The sequence below is a fragment of the Amblyomma mixtum genome, chromosome 4 (genome assembly GCF_055824585.1).
Source record: "Amblyomma mixtum isolate Tamu chromosome 4, ASM5582458v1, whole genome shotgun sequence".
Lineage (NCBI taxonomy): Eukaryota > Metazoa > Arthropoda > Arachnida > Ixodida > Ixodidae > Amblyomma > Amblyomma mixtum.
The window spans coordinates 5,820,898-5,846,466 of NC_143015.1; the positions used below are offsets into that span (position 1 = coordinate 5,820,898).

The window sequence follows — 25,569 nt, forward strand, 5'->3', positions numbered from 1 at the left end:
TTCCGCTAACCGTCCATTCTGCACCGGCCCCTTTTTCGATGCCACAAACACCGATATCTAAAATGACGAAGCCGTCCTCTGCCTTATCTTCTTGAATCTGATCTATCTGTCGGCTCGGGCGACGCTTGCAGCATACCGCAAAGTGGTTTGGCTTCTTGCAGGCGTAGCATGTCTTTCCATACGCCGGGCACTCCTTCTCTGCATGCATTCTGTTGCATTGCCGACAACGAAAAGCTTTCCGCTTCTGCTCAGATTTGTGGGTGTAGTCTACCTGCACGGTATCTTTCGACCAAACGGCATTCTGCCGCGCTGAAACCTGGGCCGCTTTACACATTTGCTCTGCCTTCTGTAACGTTAGGTCTTTTTCTCGCAGCATTTTTTTTCCCTCATCTTCGGATCGTTAGTACCAAAAACAACCTGATCTCGTATTATGGATTCTTCCAGCACGCCAAATTCACACAGCTTCGCGTGCTTCTTTAAATGCCGCAGAAAATGCTCAAATGGCTCTCCTTCATCCTGCATACGAAGGCGAAAAACGTGTCTTTCATACACCTCGTTGCCGTCATCAGCACAGTACTCCTCAAACTTTCGCAGTACGGTCTGGTAGTCTTCTCCTTTGCACAGGGTGAGAGTAGTGAAGTTGTTAGAGACGTCGAGGGCCTCTTCCCCAGCGACACTGAGAAGGATTGCGGTCTTGGCGGCTTCCGTCCTGGGTGGCGTGGTAGGCGTTGCCGTGAAGAAAAGCTCCAGTTTCTGCTTGAACACTTGCCAGTTTCTTCGTAAGTTTCCTGCCAGGTGTAGCGGTTCTGGATGCTTGACAACATCCATTCTGGCGCGGCTTGTATCCCACTTCTGACACCATGTATCAAGAGTTAAAAAGACACAGGCTCTGGTTGCAGCAAGGTGCCACGCCGACCCACGAAATGTCCCCCCGGCGGTTTATTTCTGGCCTTTTATCAAGACCACGGAACGAAAGGAGGGAAAGGGATTGGGAGGAGGAAAGGGGCAAGTTGCTTTGATAAACTGCTGATAAACTGCAATCTGATACAAACGGTAGCTCAACTTGAGCAAGATTGATACATGCTAAAAAAATTGATGATTTAGAAAACAGGAGCAGGAGAAATAACTTGATTGTTTATGGTTTGAAGGAGGGTGACGAAGAAACTCCTACCAGTCTTCAGAATGCGATCCGGAAAGAACTCTTTGAAGAAAAATTGGAAGTTGAAATCAATAGCATAGGTAGGCGTCAAAGGCTAAGGGAAAAAAAAAATCAAAGCCGCCCCGTAATTATGAAGTTTCAGGATTACAGAGAGAAACTTGCGGTGTTACAGGCTTGTTCGAAGCTCAAAGGAACCAAATATTCTGTGGCTGAAGACTTTTCCAGCTGAGTTCGTGAAATTAGCAAAAAAACTATGGCAAAGCTCTGCAGTGGAGAAGGCTAACGGCGCTAAAGCCAAACTGATATTTGATAAGCTGGTTATCGACGGTGCTATGTTCGGATGGGACGAAGTTAAGAATGAGCGCTATCGTATATCTAAAAAGAGGGAATGACAGACGCATATTATGAAAAAAAGGTTCACACTGATAAATGTCAGCTATCGAAGTATTGTCAACAAAGCTACGCAACTTGAGGGCCTGCTGTTGACGCATGATGTAGAAATCGCTGCACTCACTGAAACCTGGTTAGGAAAACATATTTTTTGACAGCGAATTCGTACCACAAAACTACAAAGTTTTTTTCTGTTCAAATCTTCACTGCAAGCCTTTAGAATGCCAGATATTGACGATGTAGAAGGCATCTTTTGTAAATTTTACAAAAACAATGTTCGTTACGTTTTAGGAGCCGTTTACAGGGCACCCAATTCTACTGTAGCACTCCTAGTGAATCTAAAAAATATATTGAGCGCCATATAAAAGAGAATGGTAGGCAATCTTGACTGGCGATTTTAATTTACCAAACAAAGACTGAACTGCCTTTTCGTATCCTAACAACATCATTGAGCAAACTATGCTTGATATTTCCATTACCTTTGACCTGCTTCAGGTAGTTAAAAGATTCTACTAGAGTCCACAATGGTTCATATTCAATTCTTGATCTATTTTTTGTAAATGGTACTGTCAAAGAAAACGTCGAATGCTATGTTACGACCGGTATTTCTGATCACAAAGCTGTTGTACTGACATTGATGAATGCAAACTTTGAGCGCCGAAATACTGTCAGTTTCTTTCCTAATTTTTCTCGTGCACATGATGAATCTATTCTTGATATGCTCGACTTTCATTATGACCGCTTTATAAATTTTAATGGAAATGTGAATGACTTATGGCTATTTTTCAAAAGCCGTTCGTCTTTCAGTGTATTGAACGCTTCGTTCCAAAAATTGCAAACAAAGTCCCCACAATGTAACCCTTGGGTAACACGAGAGACATTACGCTCACAACGAAAGCTAGAAAGAATGAAAAAAAGGTTAAGAGCAGGAAACCATTCCCAAACGGCCACTGATGAACAAACAGAAAAACTAAAACAGCTGATTGCCCATGACAAGGAAAAGTACGTTTCTACTCAGCGACCTACCTTCATTAAAACACGCCCTGAGAAATTCTGGAGCCAGATAACTCCAGCTTCATGATCTCATGATACTTTCAAAGTAAATGGAATATGTCAGCGTGGTGATGCTTTGGTGTCCGCGGCTTTCGATGACTACTTCAAATCGGTGTTTACGCAGGTTGACAGCTCTGTTTCCTGCTATTCCGTGAATTTGCCTTCAATTCCTGATGTTGTGATTTCCGAGGCAGGTGTTCTCAATTGAGTATTGAAGCTTGATGTGAAAAAAATCTCCCGGACCAGATGACATTCCCAACGCATTCCCGTAGCGTTATGCAGAATAGTGTGCCAAGTATTTATGCATCTTATTTAAAAAATCATTAAATGAAGGATCATTACCGGATGACTGGAGAACGGCAAGAATTAAACCAATTCACAAAACTGGAGACAAAGCATCTATTCAGAATTACCGTCCGATATCGTTAACATCTACAGCATGCAACGTTTTAGAACACATCATTCATAAACATATAGCAGATTTTCTTGAACAAAACAATTTTCTAACTAATCAAAACATGGCTTCAGACGAGGATTTTCCACTGCCACTCAGCTAGTACAAACTATACATGATTTTGCGCAGCCAATAAATGAAGGAAAGCAGACTGACGCTATATTTATGGACTTTAAAAAAGCATTTGATAAAGTTTCGCATAACAATCTTCTTCACAAATAAGGTAATGTACTGAAAATCGCAAATTGCTCGCATGGCCGACTTAAGAAACCGTCGTCAGTTTGTAGTAGTAAATAATTCCCCTTCCCCTCCAGTTCCTGTTGATTCCGGCGTTCCCCAAGGATCTGTTCTTGGGCCGCTCCTCTTCTTGATTTTTTTTAATGATATTGTCGATAACATCTCAGTTTCTGTTAGATGGTATGCTGACGATTGTGTGCTATATGAAAAGATTACTACTACTGAGGACCAAGTCCGGTTAAATAATCATTTCATTAAGATAATAACATGGTGTGACCAATGGCAAATGTGCCTTAATTATGATAAAACAGTGTTCACGCAGCGCCAGTCCTGTCCACTTCTTCGTCTGTCCTTGTCTTTTCGCGATACATTCTTTAACCAGTGTTCATGCGTATAACCCCAAAAAAGAAGCCTCTTTTGCTTGACTATACTGCTAAAAACAATGTTCTCTCTCAAGTGAATACATACAAATACCTTGACCTGCGGATCTGCAATAACCTCTCCTGGACAGAGCACGTTGACAACGTTGCAGCTAATGCCCTACGCAAGCTATTTTTACTCCGACGAGCTCTGAAGCTCGGCTCCCCGAGTGTACGTTCACTTTTATATAACACTATTATTCGCCCTATGTTAGAATATGCTGTCATAATCTGCAATCCTTTCACTAAATCTAACATTGCTAAATTAGACAGAGTCCGAAAGAAAGCAGCGCGGTTTATTTACAATTCATATAACCGCACATCTATCACTGCAATTCTTAATCAAAGGGGTTTGCTTCCAGTCTCTCACAGAAATCGCATCTGTCGTCTAAAATTCTTTTTTCAGTTAATCAAAGGCCAGTACAATATTGACACATCCAATATTATATCGTTCTCCTCAGGGTACAACACAAGACAACGCCATGATTTTAAAGTAACACCATTAAACGCACGAATTAACACCTTTAAGTACTCCTTTTTCCGCAGAACGATTACTGACTGGAATAATTTAACTAAAGATGCAGTAATCCAAATTTCACTAAAAAGGTTTGAAAGCCACCTTTAACTTTTTTATATTGTCGTACCGCTACATTTCTGTGTTTCGTTTGTACTTTTTGCAGTTGTGTTCTTGATCTTAAATTGTTGATCAACTGTTCTTGAATTGTTTGCTTGTTTCTGAGATCGTTTTGTTGTTTTCAAAAGTTATGTATTTTTTTATTGTCTGCCCACCCTGCGAAGGTCTTGCAAAAGATCGCAGTATCAATAAATGAATAAATAAATAAATAAATAAAAATTAGAGCTGCAGATTCTTCACAACTTATGTCACCAAATTGGTTCTAAATTTCTATCACTTCATAAAACCACCACTGTTAAAACTTCGAATGGTTTTGGAAGAAATATTAGGCAAGGCATCGAGATTCCGCTGACATCGACGTTGGCGGGACATCATGAAACACAGCGATCAAGTGGCTAAACCTATTTCGTAACAACTGCGATTAGTTCCATAAGAAAATGTGGCTTGCCCCACTGAACCGCCATAAATCGCAAGGATTAGCAGCGCTAGCCCGTAACTGACCCTGTCCAGGAGAGTTCGCCGGATTTGGATGAAAAGTGGAAACTTCTTGAGATTTTACGTTGATCGATGAGGCTGGAGATCCCATTGCTCAAGTCGAACGCCCTCAGACTTTCAATAACTTTTTCGCAATATGTTCACGAAGGAAGACTATTCCAATATTCCATCGGCATCAGAATATGACTGTCACTACGTGTGCCCAATAGACGCTACTGTTGATGGCGTTGCGACATTGATTAACAATCTGAAATTAAGTACTTCATGTGGTGTTGACGGGATGAATTCAAAAATTTTGAAACATACCGTGGCTCATTCCAGCGTCACATTCACTCGTATATTTCGGCAATCACTTTCAACAGGCGAGATACCATACGAGTGGAAAATTGGAAACGTTATTCCAATTTTCAAAGACAGTGACCAAACTGACGTTGCTAACTACCGCCTAATATTGCTGACATGTATATCTTGAAAACTTCTCGAACACATCATTGCATCTAACACGGCTTTACATCTAGAAGGCAACGGTTTCTTCTTTTCAAAAGAACACGAGTTAAGGAAAGGGTTATCATGTAAAACACAACTACTGGAATTTACTAATGAGCTACTTCACAGTATGGACAAAAATCTTCAAATTGACTCTATATTCCTAGACTATGCTAAAGCCTTCCACCGCGTTCCACACTGTCGGTTAATAGCGAAACTCTCATCCCTGCGCCTGGATTCATTGACAATTTCTTGAATAAGAAACTTTTATCATTTTGTAAACAATTCACTTCTATCGATAACCATTCATCCCTTTTATTAGATGTAACATCAGGCATACCGCAAGGTAGTGTAATAAGCCCGTTACCGTTTCTGATTTACATCAATGACCTCCCGTTTGGCATTACCTCAACACTCAATGTTTGCAGACGATTGCGTTATTTATCGAAAACTCCGCTCCTTTAATGACCATATAGCTGTTCAAGAAGATCTACATAGCATTAATAACTTTTGTGCATCATGGCAATTGTCCCTTAACACTGATAAATGCCAGTTAATGACATTTAGCCGTAAACGGTCCAATTACCTTTTCACTTACTCGTTTAACAACAGTCCATTAACTCTTGCGTCGTCATACAAATACCTTGGCGTCGACTTTTTACCTAACCTCGCATGAAAACCAAAATAGAAAAATTACTGCCAAAGCTAGCCGTACATTAGGTCATTTAAAACGTAGCTTCAGAGGTGCACCTTCTTCCACATGGCAAGCTGGCATATCGGACCCTCAACTTGAATACGCATCTTCCATTTGGTCACCCCACCAACAGTACTTTATTCATTCCCTAGAGCGCCTTCAAAATCGTGCTGCTCAATTCATTTCTCGCAACTATTGCCGACATTCCAGTATAACTAACATTAAGGCTTCGTTATCCCTTCCATCCTTATAATCTCGCAGAACAATAGCAGTTATCTGCCTCTTTCATAAAATTGTTTACAGCCATCATTCCTTCACACTACCTCTTACAAAACCGGCCCGCACATCTCACCGACTGCATAATCACCTCAGTTTTAAACGCCTTTCGAGAAGGACCACTGCGTTAAACTCACCAGCGCTGCCCCGTGCAATCATTTATTGGAATAGTCTTCCTCACAACATTGTTCACATCTCAGATTATGTTATTTTCAAAGAAAAAATAAGGAGCATTTTGTTCTGAAGTGTGTTCTGTAGTGTGTTTTTTTAATTTAGTTCTATTTTCTGGTTGGTTACTTGCAATTGTATAGCGATGTTAAAATAACCATCTTCTGCTCGCTTCTTTTGCGCACCCCAGTTATGTAACCCCCTTCACATATTACACCAGTCGGAGCCCCGTAAAGTATTTGAATAAATAAATAAATAAATAAACAAATAAATAAAAAGAGATTCCGGACTCTTAAAAACTCACCTGCCAGGGGAACTCCCCCTTCCGAGCAAGGGCGTTCAGCGCCCGTGAAAACAGGTGCGAGTGGGTCTCGACAGTCTTCTCGGTGCGCACAATGAGCTGGGAGCAGCACACCTGTTCAGGGCCGCACAGATTCCTGTTGGAGGTGACCTGCGGGTGTTGAAAAGAACAATGTGTTCGAGGATCCGTCGCTTAAGGACATCGGCCGCTGCTGCTTTCGTGTGCATTTCGAACAAACTTTGAAGGAAAATGATGCACGCTGCTAATCATAGGCAGCTTGAAATCGCGGCTCACACATTGTGAAGCACATGTGTCAGGAAAATTAGCCGCGATGCCTCCGAGATACGAGTGTCCACCGCAATATACCTTTTTTTGAGACCAACGCATATACGATACCCCACCCGGTAGCTCTGCGCACTATGTGTCGACAGACTAACCAAAATTCTTATCTCTGGCGCAAATATGAGAACGGCAGTGGACTAAACTCCGGAAACCACGGCACATGTTTCTCTCGAAGCGTTGCCCATAGCGATCCGCGTCAATAATGCGTTAGCATAAGATGTTCTGTGCAAGCAGAAATGGCGACCGCTGTCACGCGTGACGCGGGGTGATACTTTGGACGTCATCACAACCTGCCACACCACGGCAGGTAGTAACCTAACCATCGAGAGTCAGCGAGCAGCCCCCTATATTCATATCATATAACACAAAACACATTAGGCAAAAGAGGGGAACACGCGAGGCGAAGTACGGTCGCTACTCACAAGGTAAAACTGGTATATTCAAGGAAAGACCAGGCATATTGCCACGAATGTTTGTAGTTTTTGTTTGTTCTCTCTTAAAAGCTGCCGGAACGCCGCTTTATTGCTTTGTTTGTGATGCAAGACGCCATCAGGGGCCGAAGTAGGAGTCGGTCTCAATCCAAAACCGTCTCAAGAACGCTCTCATTTGCCCCGTTCCTATTGATCAGCCGTGACCGGCAGCCATATTGATTTTTTGCGTCACCGGCTTGCCTCGTAAACGTGCCAGAAGTGTTGACGTTGCTCACGTAATTATACGAGCCGATTTAGACAATTTTTCGAGAGCGAAAAAATTACCGACGATTACCGACGATGCGAAATTTGAGCGCAGCAAATAAGCTGTTTCACCTTTTCGATAGATTGAGGCAAAGAAATCGAGCAACACATGTATGCGCTATCACAGAATTTTTTTTAAGCATGAAATGCTTTTAGCTCCCGTTGTCGGCAGTGTGGTGACGTCACGCCGAGACCGAGAGCCATCATCCGGGCACTGAAATCCACTCATCCGGGCACTGAATTCCAGTCATCCGGGCACTGAAATCCACTCATCCGGGCACTGAATTCCAGTCATCCGGGCTCTGAAACGAGAACATCCGGGCACCGTACGAGACTTAACGAGATTTAACGAGACTCTCTAAGCCCTCCTACGCGACCGGCATGCAAGCGCCGGTTGGTCTCCAAACGAGACAAAAAATAACTGCTGCCAGTGCCTTCTCAATGTTTATCAAGATATCAGTGGAGCTGTGGGTTTGATAATGCACGGAATTATAATTTCCGATTTCTAATAACGCGTGCAAAAAGCACATAAATGCCACGTTACACGTCGTTGTCATACGTGATCCGGGGGAGAAGCGCTGCGTTCAAAGGGCAAGGCATCGCGCCGAACGGGTGGTGGCGTTCCTCCCTTCCTTTACGGTGCGGTTCGGGTGTCCACCGAGATGACATTAGGCCCGTAAACATTTCATGCTTACTCTACTCTCGTTTACGGGAGAGGCAGAGATTTTTTTATTTTTCACACGTATTCGCAATTTCGGCTCGGGCGGTGCACATATACAGATCCGCCGCCACCGATCTGGCTCTCTGATTGCCACCGCACAGGGGTTGCATTGGAGGAGGAGCGAAGAAAGGAATTAAGTTCGAGCCGGCGCTTTGACAACCGGAGACTCGCAGGAAGAGGGGGGAGGGGGGCGGCGTGTACACCCAGCGGCAAACGATGGGGGCAGAAGCGCGCGCAGCAAGCGGACAACACGATAAAGGGAGGAGAGAAGAGATAGCAGCGACTGACTGATGCCGCTGACGCCGATAGCGCTGGGGTGATGAAAGGGGGGCGGAGCTGGTTACGAGGCCGACGACAACGCCGACGCCGACGACGACGCGAAACCCAGGAACGGACGCCAAAGAGCTGCGCTCTAAAAAATCGTCTCAAACCGCTTGAGAGAGAAATTCGCGGCGTATAAATACGCGGGTGGCCACGCGAGCAACGTTATAAGAAGGTGCATGAAGACGGTATTGACGAACGGCACGAGTTGTTTCGGCGTTTCAACCTAGGAATAATACTGCACAATGGCTGTGCGACGAACTGGCAGTTGAAGTGGGAGGTGCGCGGCGGGTTATGGTGGGGTGTGACACTTATTAAGGCGGAAGCCTTTAATGCGTCATCGCTGTAAGCAGGAGTTGTCGACAGAAATGTCACGCTTTTCAATTGGTCGAAATGGTCATTACGTCACAGTGCGCGAATTTCAAATGGGGCCATAGTACTTTGGCTAGTAACCATGCAACCGATTAAAGGGATAGTATAGTGATGCTCCCATTAAGACGACAAAGTTTAGTTAATTAGTTAATTAACCGATTAGCCTAATTAACCTTTCTAGTCTCACCAGACAAATAAATAAAATAAAACCGGGTAGGAAGTTCGTCGAGTTGTGGAATTGAACCAGGGTCTCCGGAGTGCGAGACGAGCACACTACCACTCCGCCATGCCAGCTCGTTGGTTTGGAATGAACAAAGGCGCGTGTAGTGAATACCGCGTCTTCGTTCACTCCCATCTTCCTCCCTTCCCTTACGGCGTGGTTCAGGTGTCCACAGAGATATGCGAGCCAGATACATTTCCTTTCCTCAAAAACTAATTTACCGACGAGCAAGGTGTAGAGCCGAACGGGCGATGGCGTTCTGTGGACTCCCTGACAGCGTTGCAAGAAGTTGTCGCGTTCCACTCTTACAGGCGAAGCCTAACACCTTAACCACACTTCAGTGACACAAGCAGCAACACCGAACTAAGGCTTTCGCCTCACCGCACGTTAGGTAAACAAAGTTCCCCCAGCATTTTTTAAAACAGCCTTTATGTTAAACGTTCAATGGATCCTGGGCCAAGGTGACAGGGGCGCGGTGCAGTTTCAGATCCAGGGAGCCTGGCCAGATGGCCCACGGTGGGGGGGGGGGGGGGGGGAGGATAGGCGGGGGACTGGAAGGATGCGTGGCACTGTGTAAGGCAGTGTTCTATGTCTACATATGTGTCTGGACAGTTTTGGCACTGATGTGTGGAAGAGTACCGGTAGAGACAAATTTGGCTGGTGTAAGTAGGAGAATAAACTGTATTCGGCGAAGAATGCGAGCTTCACGGACACATAAGGATCGATAAGGATGGGTGTGGCGGTGGTAAATCACCTAATTTTTGCTGCGTGTAGTATTCCTCGACAGTGCGTTAGTAAGCTACTGCGTACAGCTAACTGCTTCGTCAGCGCCACGTGTGCCCACGGAGACAATGGGATGCATAACAGGTCCACCAGTGCACCTCCAGCTCAAGCCAGGAACACAGCCAAAGTTCTGCAAGGCAAGGAAATTGCCTTATGCTCACCACGATAAGGTTTCAGAAGAACTGGACAGACCTGTGGCAGCTAGCATATTATCCCCTGTCATTCGTGCAGAGTGGGCCACACCTATCGTGCCAGTTTATTTATTTATTTATTGAACCTCACAGGCCCCAACGGGCATTGTGTAAGGGGGTTACAATATCAAAAACGATTACAGTACCAAGAGGTAAACGCTGGGTATATCAGTATCAAAACAGAACATAATTCACAAGAACTAACAGAAAACTAAATCGTACCTACACAGCGCAATACTTACAGGTGCACATACATATACACAGAAAACAAGGCTAACATGGTAACATAATGCCACGTATCATTGTAGCGTCCGTTCGTTCGCACAAGGCCGCAGAAAAGGTGTGTTATCATTTTTGTTCGTGACGCGAGAAGCGACCGCTCTAATCTCGATTGTTCACAGCCATGAACAGCTGCATCTACGTGTTTCCAGATTATTTTAGATGATCTCGGCCTGTTATCTCGAAGTTTCCTTGCCGGCTTTAAATTGAACGATGCCGCGAGCAGTGGGCATTCGTAATTCGACGATTGACGAGCACGCTTGTTGCTTACGCCTCCAGGAACTCCAACTCCAGGAAACGAGACGGGCGCGCTGGCGCCAACTGACCTCAGCTGCGCTTCCTGCAGATGTCAGGGACTTCGGCTGGCTGCGAGGCTGGCGGGTCCTGCCCACAAGAGACCGCCTTGCGGCGTGGGGCGTGGCGCCCTCCGCCCGATGCCCGCAGTGCAGTCTCCTTGAAACTTTGCAGGACGCAATGTTTGAGTGTGTAGTTGCGCGCACCTTTTGGATATTAGTGTCACGCATGTTTTTAACCCGCCTGGAAGCGCGCACTAGTTCTCCCGAAGTGTTTCAAAATATGCTCTTGTGTGTCGGCATGTTCGTTTTGTGGCGGCAGCGTGGAGTGGCATCCTTAAATGGGCGTCCGCAAAGAACAATGTTCCCAATGTTGCAGCGCCTGCGCACGCGCCTCTTTGAACAAGCATGCATGGACGCTCTGTCAATGAGCGAGGCTGAGTTCTTGCGCAAATGGTCGACATACTTTATCGTCCTGCGCGGCGGTCGAGTATCGGCATTTTTACTGCATTACTGACGTGCTCAGTGCTGCGTCACTGAGCATGTGCTTGACTGATCAGAGCATTAAGTTCATCTGTTTTGTTTTGTATTTTCTATGTCAAAACAGAAAAAATAAACTTCTCTTTCTACGCCGCCACCGAGTGATTCAGTTCTTTGGCGGGCGCAGGTCAGCCCAAATAAAGAGCTCCGTTTGCAAGTCTTTCTGGTGTCTTCCTGACCGCTAGACTGCCGTCACTACAACGTGACAATATGCACGTTGTACAAAATAACACATGCACACATATACTTAGTGCTAGCAGTACAAGTTTAACACATGTTCACGGAATGACGCAGGGTTAGGTAACGATGCAATTGTATCAGGAAGATCATTCCAGAATGAAATGGCACGAGGAAGTGCAGATGAATTAAACGTTTTTGTACGGCCGAAGATGCGAGAAAAACTAAGATGATTATGCAAGCGTCGAGACATGCGCAGTGGATTGCTGAGTGGCAGAGGTGATGGTCTATCTGTATACACGTACTTGTGTATCAAGCATATAAGCGCAACTTGGCGGCGTTTTCAAAGGGCGGGAGATCGTGTTCTTTTTTCATTTCAGACACACTTGATTGGCGGGTATAATTGTTAGAAATAAATCTGGCAGCTCTGTTTTGTATCGACTCTAATTTTAAGTTCAGATAGTTTTTGATGTGGTGAACATATCGGAGATGCATATTGTCACGTTGTAGTGACGGCAGTCCAGCGGTCAGGAAGACACCAGAAAGACTTGCAAACGAAGCTCTTTATTTGGGCTGACTTGCGCCCGCAAAATAACTGAATCACTCGGTGGCGGCGTAAGCAACAAGCGTGCTCGTCAATCGTCGATCTACGAATGCCCGCCGCTCGCGGCATCGCTCAATTTAAAGCCGGCAAGGAAACTTCCAGATAACAGGTCAAGATCATCTACTGTAATCCGGAAAAACCTAGATGCAGCCTTTCGTGGCTGCGAACAATCGAGATTAGTCTGGTCGCTTCTCGCGTCACGAACAAAAGTGATAACGACCCTTTCCTGCTGCCTTGAGCGTGAACGAACAAACACTGCAATGATACGTGGCAATATTCAAGCTGGGGGCGAACGTAAGTCACGTAAGCTAACTTACGAATATGCGCAGGCGCATTTTTTAGGTTACGGCGGAGATAACCAAGAGAGCGAGATGCTTTAGCACAGATGGAAGTGATATGCTCGGTCCATGAGAGGTGGGGTGTTAAATGAATGCCCAGGTATTTGTACGAGGTATTCTGAGTCACAGGCACGTTGTTCACAGAGTAGCAGAACTCGGCAGTGGAACGTTTACGGCTGAAAGTCATTGTTTTACATTTTGAGGAGTTGAGCGCCATGAGCCACTTTTCACACCACCTAGAAATAATATTAAGGTCCTGCTGAAGAAGGTGATGGTCATTAGTTGATTTTATTTCACGGTAAATTATGCAATTATCAGCAAACAAGCGCACAAAAATATGGTATGTTAGTTGGTAGATCATTAATATAGATAAGGAACAACAAAGGACCCAGAACACTGCCCTAAGGAACAACAAAAGTAACAGAAGAAGATGGCGAAGAATAGTTATTAACAAAGGTAAACTTTTCGCGAACGGAAAGGAAGAAGGAAAGGAAGGAAAGGAAGTTCTCAAGAAAGATGGGCGAATCCGCATATGTGGAGATTTTAAGGTTACGCTGAACTTAGGTTGTGAAATGGAGCATAACCCTCTGCCAGTTATGGATGGTATTTTTGCTCCGTTGGGAAGAGGACAACGATTCAGCATTTTGGACTTAAGGGATGCGTACAATCAGATTGAGCTAGACGAAGAATCCCGCCAGTTGGCCGTTATCACCACCCACAAAGGGTTGTTTTGTTTCAATCGCTTGCATTTTGGAATTGCTTCTGCACCGGCAGAGGCGTATCGAAATGGTTTTGCAAGGCTTGCCGGGGGTACAAGCGTACCTAGATGACGTTCTGATTGCTCACAATCACGAGGGCGAAAGCAGCCACCTCAGGGCGGTTCTTGACCCCTTCCGTGATCATGGCGTCAAGTTGCGTGCTGACAAGTGTCGATTTGACGAGCCGTCTGTCACTTATGTGGGTCACCGTATCGATGCGGACGGACTGCATACGATTGAAATAAACGTGGATGCCATCAGATTAGCCCCCTCTCCCCAAAATGTGAGCGAGTTGCACTTTTTCTGGGCGTGGTAACGTTCTGCAACAAGTTTTTGCCTGATATGTCTACTTGGCTAGCCCCCCTGTACCGGTTGCTCGAAAAGGGTGCTAAGTGGGTGTGGAGTTCTAAGGAAGAAGATGTATTTCGCTTCGCGCAGGAGGCGCTGTCCACAGCCCTGGTGCTGACGCACTTCGACCCCGAAAAATTGCTTTTTTTAGAATGCGATGCATCACCATATGGTATTGGGGCAGCACTTTCCCATCGCGTGGCTGGTGAGCATCGTCCTATAGGTTTTCGCTCGCGCTCGGTAACCGCAGCAGAAAGGAATTATTCTCACATTGACCGGGAGGCGTTAGTTTTGGTTTTCGGTGTGCAGCGTTTTCGAAACTATCTCCTTGGGCGAGAGTTCACGCTCATCACAGACCATCAGCCATTGCTGGGTCTCCTAAAGCAGGACAGGCAAACGTCCGTCACCGTCATGGCAGCGGCTCGACTACAGAGATGGCCCCTTCTGCTTGGTGCATACAAGTTACAGTACAAGCCTGGCAAGCACATGTTCGTCGCGGATGCCTTAAGCCGCCTACCCTTACCTTCTCAGCAGGTGCCTGAGGATTCGGAAGACGTCGCGGAGTGCGTATTGGCCTTGGGCGCACAGGACCCACCTGCCGTGACTCTAAAGGAGCTGCAAGCCCTCACCCTAGCAGGCGGAGCGCTCTCAAATGTCTGTAGGTATGTGTGATAAGCCGGACCGGGAACATTTACCGGCCAAGAGCGAAGAACAACACGCCAGACGAGGGCATGCCACGCACTGACTGGCCCAGTCATGCGTGCCTTTTTATTTACCGCCGCGGTGGCGCCCTCCGGTGATCAATAACGTCACATCCCTCCCACCCTAAGTTAAAAAAAACAATCAAACAATTATCAGGTGGTTACGTGTAACAATGGCAGCACTTGAGTTATGGGCAGTAGCTCTGTACAGGACGACGAACCCTGGTGCCCCGTCGGGAAGGCGTGGTGACAGGTGTTTGACGAGGGGACGCTGTACCTTCTGAAGCCATTGGTTGCCTTGGTTCCTCAGTTGAAACCCCTGGAGAGAGATCTCAGAACTCTGATCTGACAAGTCAGGTGCCCCAACCTGCCCTGCCCTGCTGGTTGCCTTGGTTCCTCAGTTGAAACCCCTGGAGAGAGATTTCAGAAATCTGATCTGACAAGTCAGGTGCCCCAACCTGCCCTGCCGGCTTGGATACGTCAGGACTGGGCCCAGGAACGTCAGGGTCCGTGACTGTGCTGGACGGTTGGTTATGCTAGCGGGTTTGCCTGCCGGAGATGATCATGATGCCGTGTACAACGTCGTCCGTCTGCCAGTTGAAGGTCCGACGAAAACGCCCCCTGAGCTGTGACTACAGCCGGCACCCATGCAGGCCGTCGCCGAAAGTTTCTGACAAATACCTGATCCCCAGGCAGTCCCTGAATCCGAGGTTTCATTCGCTGGTCGCATCTGATTTTCTGGTTGAGCTGTTTTTGCTGTATGGTGGTCCTTAAATCCGGTCGGAGCAGGTCCATTGCAGTCTTCATTTTTCGTCCCAGTAGTAGCTCTGCGGGGCTGCACCCTGTGAGTTCATGTGGTGTCTATCGATAAGTCAGCAACAAGCGTGCAATTTGTGCCCGAATGTCCCCAGGACCAGCCTTCTGCAACTTGCGCTTTACGGTCTGAACGGCAGGTTCTGCAGCGCCATTAGACGCTGGATGGTACGGCGGTACCAGCATTCGTGTCACCCCATTCTTCTTCAAGAATGTTGCATACTCGTCACTAAGAAACGCTGGACCATTGTCGGACACCACAATGTCAGGCAACCCCTGGTTCGCGAACATGACTCTCAAACACATAATGGTGGCTACTGCAGACGGCGAAGAAACTGGGAACACCTCAATCCATTTAGAAATTGCATCCACTGTAATGAAAAAATAAGTGTTCCGGTAGTATGGTCCAGCATAGTCCACATGAAGCCTTGACCAGGGTCTCTCCGGGAACGACCAGGGCATGACGGGTATCGGCCGTGGCGCTCGTTGCTGCTCCTGGCACGTGCGGCACCCCTGGACGGCAGCAACGATGTCGTCATCCATCGCAGGCCAACATGAGTGGCTCCGCGCTACAGCTTTCATCTTGGATACCCCTGGATGGCCCTCGTGAAGCAGCCTCAAGACGTCGCCCTGGAGTGACGCAGGTACCAACACACGGTGGGCCCAGAGCACGCAGTTCCCATCTCAGAGAAACGTGTTTCATAGGGTTTTCCCTCAGGTCCCATGTCCAGCTGGCGGCCAGTCCCCAAGGCTTCCCTCACTCGCGAAACCACTGGATCCCGGGCAGTGGTGTTAGCAACAGCAGCTGATGACAGTGTTCGCGGGTATACTCCTGCCAGCATGAAGACGTCAGCAGGGCAGTCCACGGGAAACTGTTGTGGGAAGTGGCAGGCGACTCAGCCCGTCCGCATGTGCTATGTGGCTACCAGACCTGTAGCTTAGTGTATAGCGGTACCCAGAAACAGCACGGCCCATCGTAGCACCCTGGGAGAGCAGGACTCTGGCACAGGCCATTTTCAAGCGCAGGCGCGCCATCCGATGCACGCGTGGCAGTCCTAGGCGAAGCTGCGTCTCGACAATCTTATGCGATGGGGCGTACTTCGAAGGCAAAGCATGGATGGTGATCATATCCGTGCTTTGAGTGCACTGTAGCCGAACTGTGCAAAGCCGTCTCTGCGGCCTCTTTTAAAGCGTGCGTTGTCTTAGGGACGCTGCGGTCGAGGTATTCACGAAACCATTTTCAAGCGCAGGCGCACCAGATGAACGTGCCGAAGTCCTAGGTCAGGATGTGCCTTTATAACGAGTTGCGATTGGGCGTGCTGCGAAGGCAAAGAATGGATGATCAGATGCGTGCTGTGAGTGCACCGCAGCCGAACTTATTCGTTTGAATAGGGCGGCAGCTCACGCCACCTAGTCTACGCTTTTCCATCGTCAGCGTACCCTCGCGACAGCAAAATTCTCTTAAGAGCGAGCTTTACTGCAAAGCTAAGGACGCTTCTTGTGTTGTTTCATGTTGTTGAGTTTGAAACTTAGTTTGTTAACAAAATAAAGCATTGTTCATTTTATTCACGGCGCGTCTGTAGCAAAACCTTAGCCTACGGTTCCTTGTCACTTTTCGACGGTCTGACCTGCAATCCACCGAAGACCGTCGATGAATTCACCAGAGAAGCAGCTACTATTGACAAAACTTTAGAAACACCAGACCGCCATTTTCCTCGACAGCTCCGAGTGACCTCAAGAACCTTCTCAGATGGCGCAAAATTCGAAGGCAACCTGCGGGATGTCATCTACGAAATTGTACGGGAAGAGTTGCACCGCCTATTACAATCCTCAACCAGCCTCAAGTTGCGATCCTCGAAAAAATCGTCGCGAAGAAGCGCAGCATGACCTTGACTCTCTGTCATCGACGCCTCGACCTGAAGCTCCAGCCTTGATCTATGCCGCTGCTTTACGCAGTCCACAGCCCCAGCGACACACCGTAAGACCACCTCTTCGACACGAATCAGCTGTTCCCAAACGCCGCCCCCCCTGCCCTCAACGGCGCAGCATACAAACGACGCCTAAGCTCCAGGAAATGCGACACCTGGAGGACTTCCGACAACTGTCCGCTGTGCTTCCAATGCGGGGAAGCCGTCCATTCTCTTCGTCCCTGCCCGTACCGCTGTATTGGCCTACGTGGCTTTGCCGTTGACGCACCACGACCACGCTTCGGCCAACGTCCGCAAGAAATCGACCAGTGCCCGCGTCGAGAGCTGTATGCGCCGAACCACCTTCCGCTCTCACCATCGTCGTCAACCTCGCGTTTCGCGTGGCCACGCCGCAGCGCTACGCAGCCGCGGTGCGAGAAAGGTCTCCCAGTCGCCATAGGGAAAACTAAAGACAGCAACCTCTGGAGGTGAGGTTGATGACAAGCGAAACGCCGAAGATCCTCCAAAGAAGAACCGTTCATCGGATATAGGCCAGACGGGTCGCTGCATTAACGGCAGGACACGGGAACATGAAAAATCGTTAGAAAACGGAGGCGGGTCAAATTTGCCCCTACATTGTAAACATTGCAAGTGTGAGCTTAACGGAATAAGGATTCTGGGCAGGAGTCGCGACCAGGTGGCACGTGAAATTCTTGAGGCTTTTATGATCAATAAGAAGGAAAGCACTTGTGTTAGCGACTCTTCAGTATCCCTCCGTAGAAATGAAGTGTCCCTTCTTGACAGTTTTTGTGACGTCATGTACTGTGCATATTTTCAGCCCTGCATTTCTAGCTGCCGTCTGTTGTTTGTTTAGGCGGGTTGTTAATTTTGCTACTGTTTTTTACTTTTCCGTTTTGTTGTTTTTTGGGTTCTGACTGCTTTTGTTTAATGCGTGTGACTCTACCTTTGCTACGATTGTAATTTCGTTTTGACTGTTTTTGCTTCTCATGTTTGACACTGCTTTTGCTACGATTGTTTGACTCTGCTTTTGCTACGATTTTTTGACTCTGCTTTTGCTACGATTGTTTGACACTGATTTTGCTACGAGATGGCCTACTGTAAGTTCTGTTATCAGAATCTTTTAATTTTTTTTCTGCAGAGGTTAAAGGTTTTTGTTTGTTATCCTGATGTTGCGGCATTTTTCCACGTGTTGGGTTCTGAGCGATAATGCGATGAGCGTCATGCCTGAGCTATATATTTAAGAATGCCACATTACCATGCAATAAACAGTTGGTAGTGTGCGCATGTGTTGTCCCCTCTCTTGTTAGTCTCCTTGTTGCGCCGCCGTTCATTTCATCATGCACCAACTCGCCCCTCAGCACATTCATCCCCCGAAGACCACACCGCATGAAGACGCCACCCTCGACACGGCGACGACGCAGTGATCTCGACCATTACGCGAACCGTCTTCAAAACGACGCCGCCACCTAGAAAAGCTTCAATGACGCGCACTACCCACGATTCAAATAAACGACGAAGCTGTGACCCGACCCCGAGGACGACGTGCAACGCAAGAGCCGAGAAAGTTACCGGCCCAGTCGACACAGGAGCCGACTATTCGGTCAAATAAAAGACTAGCGCATAAAACTAGGACAAAGACACAAAAGGAGACAGGACCTGCCTAGTCTCGTTCTATATCTTTGTCCTAGTTTTATGCGCTAGTCTTTTATGTAACGATGAAACATCAAGTAGCCCAGCTTTCCGCCTTGATTGACTATTGGATGAAGAATGGAACATTCGCTGTGCAGCTGAGGAAAGTCACGGCCACTTGGGACGGCCCACAAATTTGCACCGCAAGGGGCCTCCATTACGCCATCGAGACGATGCACTGCGCTAGTTACTGTCAAGAGACATACCTATCTGTCGACCTTCGCAGTGCTACGACAATGTTCCCGCGAAGTGACCTTCGGCACTGATTTCCTTGATGAGCATCAGGCGTTCACCTTCGTCTGTCTTTCTAGCCGCTGGAATGTCTCACAATAGTACCAGCAACCAACTAGCACAGCTTTCTGCGCTTAATTTCAAGGTGTCTTAGAACGCTCAGCTACAGAAGGAAATTTAGCGAAGAAGATAGCACATGTGCTACGTGTGGTAGATCTGTAGAAACAACTGAATTCCTTATATTGAAATGTGATGGTACCCATCTGGATGTCCATGCAGGCACAGTCACTCTTCCTGAAGCGCTAGGGTCTAAGATAACACTGGTCATGCAAATAAATCTGCTCTGAAAGTTAGTAAAAACCGATCGGAAGGTTGAGGGTTGAAAAGCAGAGAGGTGACATAATGTTAGAAGTGTGGGAATCCGTATTGAAAGAAAGTGGCGACTTTCAAAAACACAACGCAGTTACAGATACAATGCAGTTAAACAAAAAAAGAATAAAAAGCCCTGCATGGTGGCAACGGCTACCAGCCGGTTTCAAAAGGGACGCTCGCTCGCTCGCTCCACCCACCCACCCACCCACCCATCCACCCACCCACCCACCCACCCACCCACCCACCCACCCATCCACCCACCCACCCACCCATCCACCCACCCACCCACCCACCCATCCACCCACCCACCCATCCACCCACCCACCCATCCATCCACCCACCCATCCACCCACCCACCCATCCACCCACCCACCCCCACCCACCCACCCACCCACCCACCCACCCATCCATCCATCCATCCATCCATCCATCCATCCATCCATCCATCCGTCCGTCCGTCCGTCCGTCCGTCCGTCCGTCCGTCCGTCCGTCCGTCCGTCCGTCCGTCCGTCCGTCCGTCCGTCCGTCCGTCCGTCCGTCCGTCCGTCCGTCCGTCCGTCCGTCCGTCCGTCCGTCCGTCCGTCCGTCCATCCATCCATCCATCCATCCATCCATCGAAATGGGCTGTGTACCTATAAGGCGAGTTTGGCAGGAGGCGACAAAAAGTTGGGGCGGATCAGATTAGTCTTTTAAACGTCTCGTCACATCCAAACGTCTCGTCACATCCATGGCTGTGGCTTAGCTTGGTTAAGCCCGGTAATTGCGAAAGCAATATGCAAAAGCGAAAGCAATGCCGAAAGCAAAGCAATGCCGAAAGCAATGCCAAAGCGATAGCAATGCGAAAGCAATGCCGTAGCTACGCTATGGTTCAGCTGGTAGTGTAGCTGGTGGTGGTGCTTGTGGCGGGCGCAGGAGTTAGGCAGCAGCCACCACGCGCGGCCTCGCCTGGCGACGGCACAAGTTGGAGCCCTGCTCTTGCAGCTCTGATGTCACACCGCTAGGCGCGCCGCTCAAGGTCAATGGTAGCTACCGCGGCCTCGCCACGCGAGGAGCTGAAAGTGAACGTAGCATTGCTTCGCAGTAAAAAAAATTGTTTCATGAAGATTTACCATGGCATGTTCAAGTACATTTGTGTACTGCGCTCTCAAACAACATTGCAATACTTTGTAGACTAGCAGATATAATCCCGCTCTGGCTCAAGAAACGAATATAAAATGCTGTTCTCTGTTCTAAGCACTGCTATGCAATTTTATGGAGGACTATTAATAAAACTAACTGCAGTAGATTTATAATACTACAAAAAAAGTTTCTTCGCTTACTAACTACCACAGGCCTGTTGCAGATCTGAGAACTTCTCCACTCTTTCGAGAGTATACTATGCTTCGTGCGGATCAAATTTATGTCATGAAACTACTTCAATTCAAAATAGCTACTACTGGGGCTAGTTGGAAATACATACTTGAAGGAATTGGGAGGGCTAAAAAACACGGAAAAGGGACGAACACACGGGACGAAGCGCTTCAAATCACTTCAATTCATGCTTCAATTCATGCGTGCCAAAAAACGTATGCCAGATTCCAACAATGTAACAACGTCCAGAAATTGTTTCAGAAAGAATATAACACATGGTCCTAAATTACGAACCAGCTAGGGAAAATAATATTTATCAGACTATTGAATTAACAAACAAAATAAGATGTCTGGTAAAGTTTAACTCTGCGCAACATATGCTTGTTTTTATTTATTTGTACATACTGTCAATATCGGATTATAGGGCATAAGTTGAACAATCTTAATAATGTTAGCACAATAAGGCAAGTTAGCATAATACAAAGGTAAACACAGCGTTTTGAGAGTAAGATGCATAACAGGGGACACAAGAACAGAAGGAAAGGGTTATAAACTCTCAAATACACGGAGAAACAGTTGAAAGAAAGCACTGAACAGAAAGCAGACACTGTAAACCAATGATTCAATATTCTTAAAATAATAGTTAAAATTGGTAGGAAATGGAACTGAGGAACATATAATTGAATGATGGAATTGAGTGGGGGAGTTGCTTTTCCATCTTGACAGTGAAAGCGCTCAAAAGGACAAGAACGACAGAAAAGGAGACATACAAAGCGCTTACATTCAAGTGATTTTATTTCAGGCGAAAAACAATTTTATACTCACGGTATTGACCTGCGCATGCTTACAAGAACATTGTCAACGAGTGATACCTGGCACGTTCTTTCAGACAACCGGCATGCCCGATGTAAGATAGGACATCTCTTTTTCCGACAACAAAATTGATAGAGCGTTTACGCAATCATCGCCCGCTCGTGCTATCTCAAGAGCCTCCACAATCTCTCTCGTTACGTGACATCTACTTTTAAAAAGTACCTTGCAACTTTGAAAAACGGGACGGCAGCCTTCCTTGCTTTTCTTGCTTTTGCCTTAATTTGCACTTCAGACAATGGATACTTCTCTTGTTTTCCACGTTTTAACTATGCTCTCCTAACCTCTCATTTATGTATCTTCCCGTCTGTCCTATATAATATTTGCCACATGTTGAGGGCAACCTGTACACGACGCCTTCTAGGCATCTTACAAATGGATTTTGGTGCCTGATTGTGCAAGCGGCCTTTCCCTGGTTTCAAGAACTGCTTCTCTTGCATAGGACGCTGAACTTATTCGGGGCTGAAAACGAAACGTTTACGTTTACCCTGTTGCCAATTTTTCTCAGGTTGTGTGATAGCCTATGCTTATATAAAATAACAGCCTATTTTCTTTTGTCAGTTGTCTTATCCTGCTCTTGCTGGGTCGTAGTTTTTCTTTTTTTTTCTTCCTGACAAGTCCTTCGGCCACTGATACCAGCAAGTAAAGTGGATGACCCGCGTCTTGCAACCTTTTTGACTGCAGAAACAGGCTCTCCTTAGTCACATGAGGGCATGACTTTTTTAGACAGTTTAGAAGCCCTAATCGAGCTATGTTTCGTATCATGAGCTTAGAATGCGCAGAAGTGAAAGGCAAAGGCATTTTCCCTTCCCTAGGATAACTCCATCATGTGTGATCTTCTAAAAACTTTAACCTGATGTCAACAAAACGGGGCGATGCCTCAATGTTAGGCTGGGTGAACACCGTAATCCCGTAAAAGATCATTATGGGAGTCTTCCTGAGCATTGCCGGGAATGTAGCAAAAAAGAAGAGCAGAAGGGTAAAATTTGCAAACCGATTTTTTCTAGTACCGGCATACTTTTCAGACATCGTGATCAGCACATATGTGAGATAATGGAGGCATACCATATTAGGAAATGTCAGAATCTTTGTATCAGTGAGCCCTCTGTTAACTTGGCAGACTGTGAAATTGATTTCTTAGCCTCAGCGTTGCATTGACTTCCTTCCTTTTTTTTTTGATAACGGTTTTTTAACTGATCCTTCCACAGCGATGAGTGGCGCCTGAGGCTTGAATACCATTTTTTTTTCTTCTGACTTTAGAGGAGGGACTGCGTGTGGTTGTTTTTGTTTTTATGTTTTTAAAGTGGCTACCTTATATCGCGCGTATCAGCAATAAACCTCAGTTGCGAGTTTAGCGCTTGTCTGCGTCGTTTCCTATCCGTCCCTTGTGTTCCTTGTGGCTATTTTTACATCGCGTATAGGGCGCCCTTGACATGTGGCAAATATTATATAGGACAGACGGGAAGATGCATAAATGAGAGGTTAGGAGAGCATAGTTACAACGTGGAAAACAAAAGAGGTGGGCACTTGAGTCTGTGTTGTCTCAAGTGCAAATTGTCTCAAGTGCACAGGGAAAAGCAAGAAACGCAAGGAAGGCTGCCGTCCCGTTTTTCACAGTTGCAAGGTACTTTTTAAAAGTAGATGTCAAATAACGAGAGGGATTGTGGAGGCTCTTGAGATAGCACGAGCGGGCGGTGATTGCGTAAGTGCTCCGTCAATTTTGTTGTCGGAAAAAAGAGATGTCCTATCTTACATCGGGCATGCCGGTTGTCTGAAAGAACTTGCCAGGTATCACTCGTTGGTAATGTTCTTGTAAGCATGCGCAGGTGATTACCATGAGTATAAAATGGTTTTCCGCATGAAATAAAATCATTTGAAGTAAGGGCTTTGTATGTCTTTCCTTTTCTGTCGTCCTTGTCCTTTTGAGAGCTTTCACTGTCAAGATGAACATATAATAACAACTATAAAATGAGCATCATCTGCGGCTACCTGGAAGGCGGGTACATATTCCAAAATACTTCAAGACACAGCTTTATTTATTTCGTACGCATCTGGTTTTCGACCAAGATAGCAAAAGCATTCAATCATGAGCAGCTTGTGTCAAGAGCATTCCATTCCAGGGGTTAGGTCAAGGTTATTCGATTCGCGTATGGTTAGCGGGAAAAATGAGTGTTTAAAGCAGTCGGTCTGGAAAGTGTACTCGTTTAATGTATGGAAATGCTCATGACGTGTGGGCCTGGTATCTCTAATGCACATATATCTAGAGGTGTCAATACTGATTATTCGGTAACTGGTGCATGAATCTAAGACATGCTAGTTTGGCTCTGTTGTGCAAGGGAAGCATACAAGCTTTACGGAGTAGCTCAGTTGGTGAATCAGTTTGACAACATTTATTAAAAATGACTATGATTGCCTTCCTTTTTACTTGTTCTAGATTACTTACCTGTTCTTTAGCAAAGGGAAACCAGAAAATATTAGAGTAGTCTATAATTGGCCTTACAAGGGTACTATAGGCTTTGTCGCTGATGGTGCTAGTTTGAGTCGCCTTCTCAGGAAGAAGAGCCTTTTTAGAGCTTTATATGTCATATGATTCATATGGGAGTTCCATCTAAGGTCATGAGATATGATTACACCGAGATATTTGTGTTCCACAGCTTAGGGGAGTGGCATACTGTGAGGCTGATATTTGTATTTTCCAGGTTATTCACAAAGCGGCGGATTTTTATACGTTTAGGTGCATTTTTTAATTGTTACACCATTAATTTACTGCTTCAAAGTCGTCGTTCACAGCTGCATTCTCTGCAGTTGAACTGATCTCGCGGTACATTATGCAATCGTTGGCAAAGAGCATGATTTTAGAGCAAATATTTGATAGTAAATCATTAATAAAGCTGAGGAATAAGACAGGGGCTGACACGAAACGTGTGGCATTGCGGATGTTGCAGGGACTAAGTTCGACGTTTTCAGGCTAAGTGAGGCGTATTGTGAGTTGTTTGTTAAATAGTCTTTGATCCAAGCAAATACGGGGCTATTACCTAATGCATATTCCGGCTTTATTGTTGTTGCGAAAGCAACACTACGCGAGTCACCGAGCCATTTCGCGGAGCTGATGAAAGGCCATACTGCGCATGCGCGAGGAGCACTCGCATCACACAGCGCAGAGCTTGCGCGCCGCCGCCGTCGCTGCGCGGGTGACAGTGACTGATAAAGTAAAAATTACAGTGACTGGTAAATAAACGCAAACTCCTTTTCCAACAGGGCTGCTAAGGGCGTACTGAAGCATACGTCTTGTAAATTAAACCTGCCTCAATCATTTTCCGAGTGCGTTGGTTGCTACTCTCTTTTAGAGAAATTTTGTTTTTTCTTTATACATCGGAGGGTGCCCGCGACAAGAACTACAGTCACGAACGTGGACGGCTAAGTTGCTGGAATTAGCGTTGTGTTCGAGCAACCTCTTTTTTGACAGTGAAAGTGCTCAAAAAGACAAGGATGACAGAAAAGGAGAGACACACAAAGCACTTTGTATGTCTCTCCTTTTCTTTCGTCCTTGTCTTTTTGAGCACTTTCACTGTCAAAATGACAACCAACTCGCCCACTCAATTCCATTACTGAATCCCTTATTAATACGTCGACCATTCTGGCCGACGTATTCCCTAGCGCAAGACAAAGGAATTGTGTACACGACACCAGTGCTGCAACTTACGAAGGTGTCACGATGCCTAACAAGGCATTCGACATCTATTTCACCGGAACCGTTCACTCTCTTGCAGAGTCTAGAGAGGCGGTGAGGGGCTGAAAAAACAACGTCCACTGCTAGTTTTCGTCCAA

General features: G+C 46.5%; 1 protein-coding gene across 1 annotated transcript in view; it reads right to left on the minus strand.

Annotated features, from left to right (window-relative positions):
• LOC149345543 (inactive CLIP domain-containing serine protease A3-like) overlaps positions 1-25,569 on the minus strand; it is a 356,905-nt gene that overhangs the window by 226,710 nt on the left and 104,626 nt on the right. Inside the window, exon 3 of the mRNA XM_089585243.1 lies at positions 6,770-6,916. Within this exon, the coding sequence (XP_089441369.1) occupies positions 6,770-6,916 (147 nt within the window). The remainder of the gene's footprint in view (positions 1-6,769; positions 6,917-25,569) is intronic.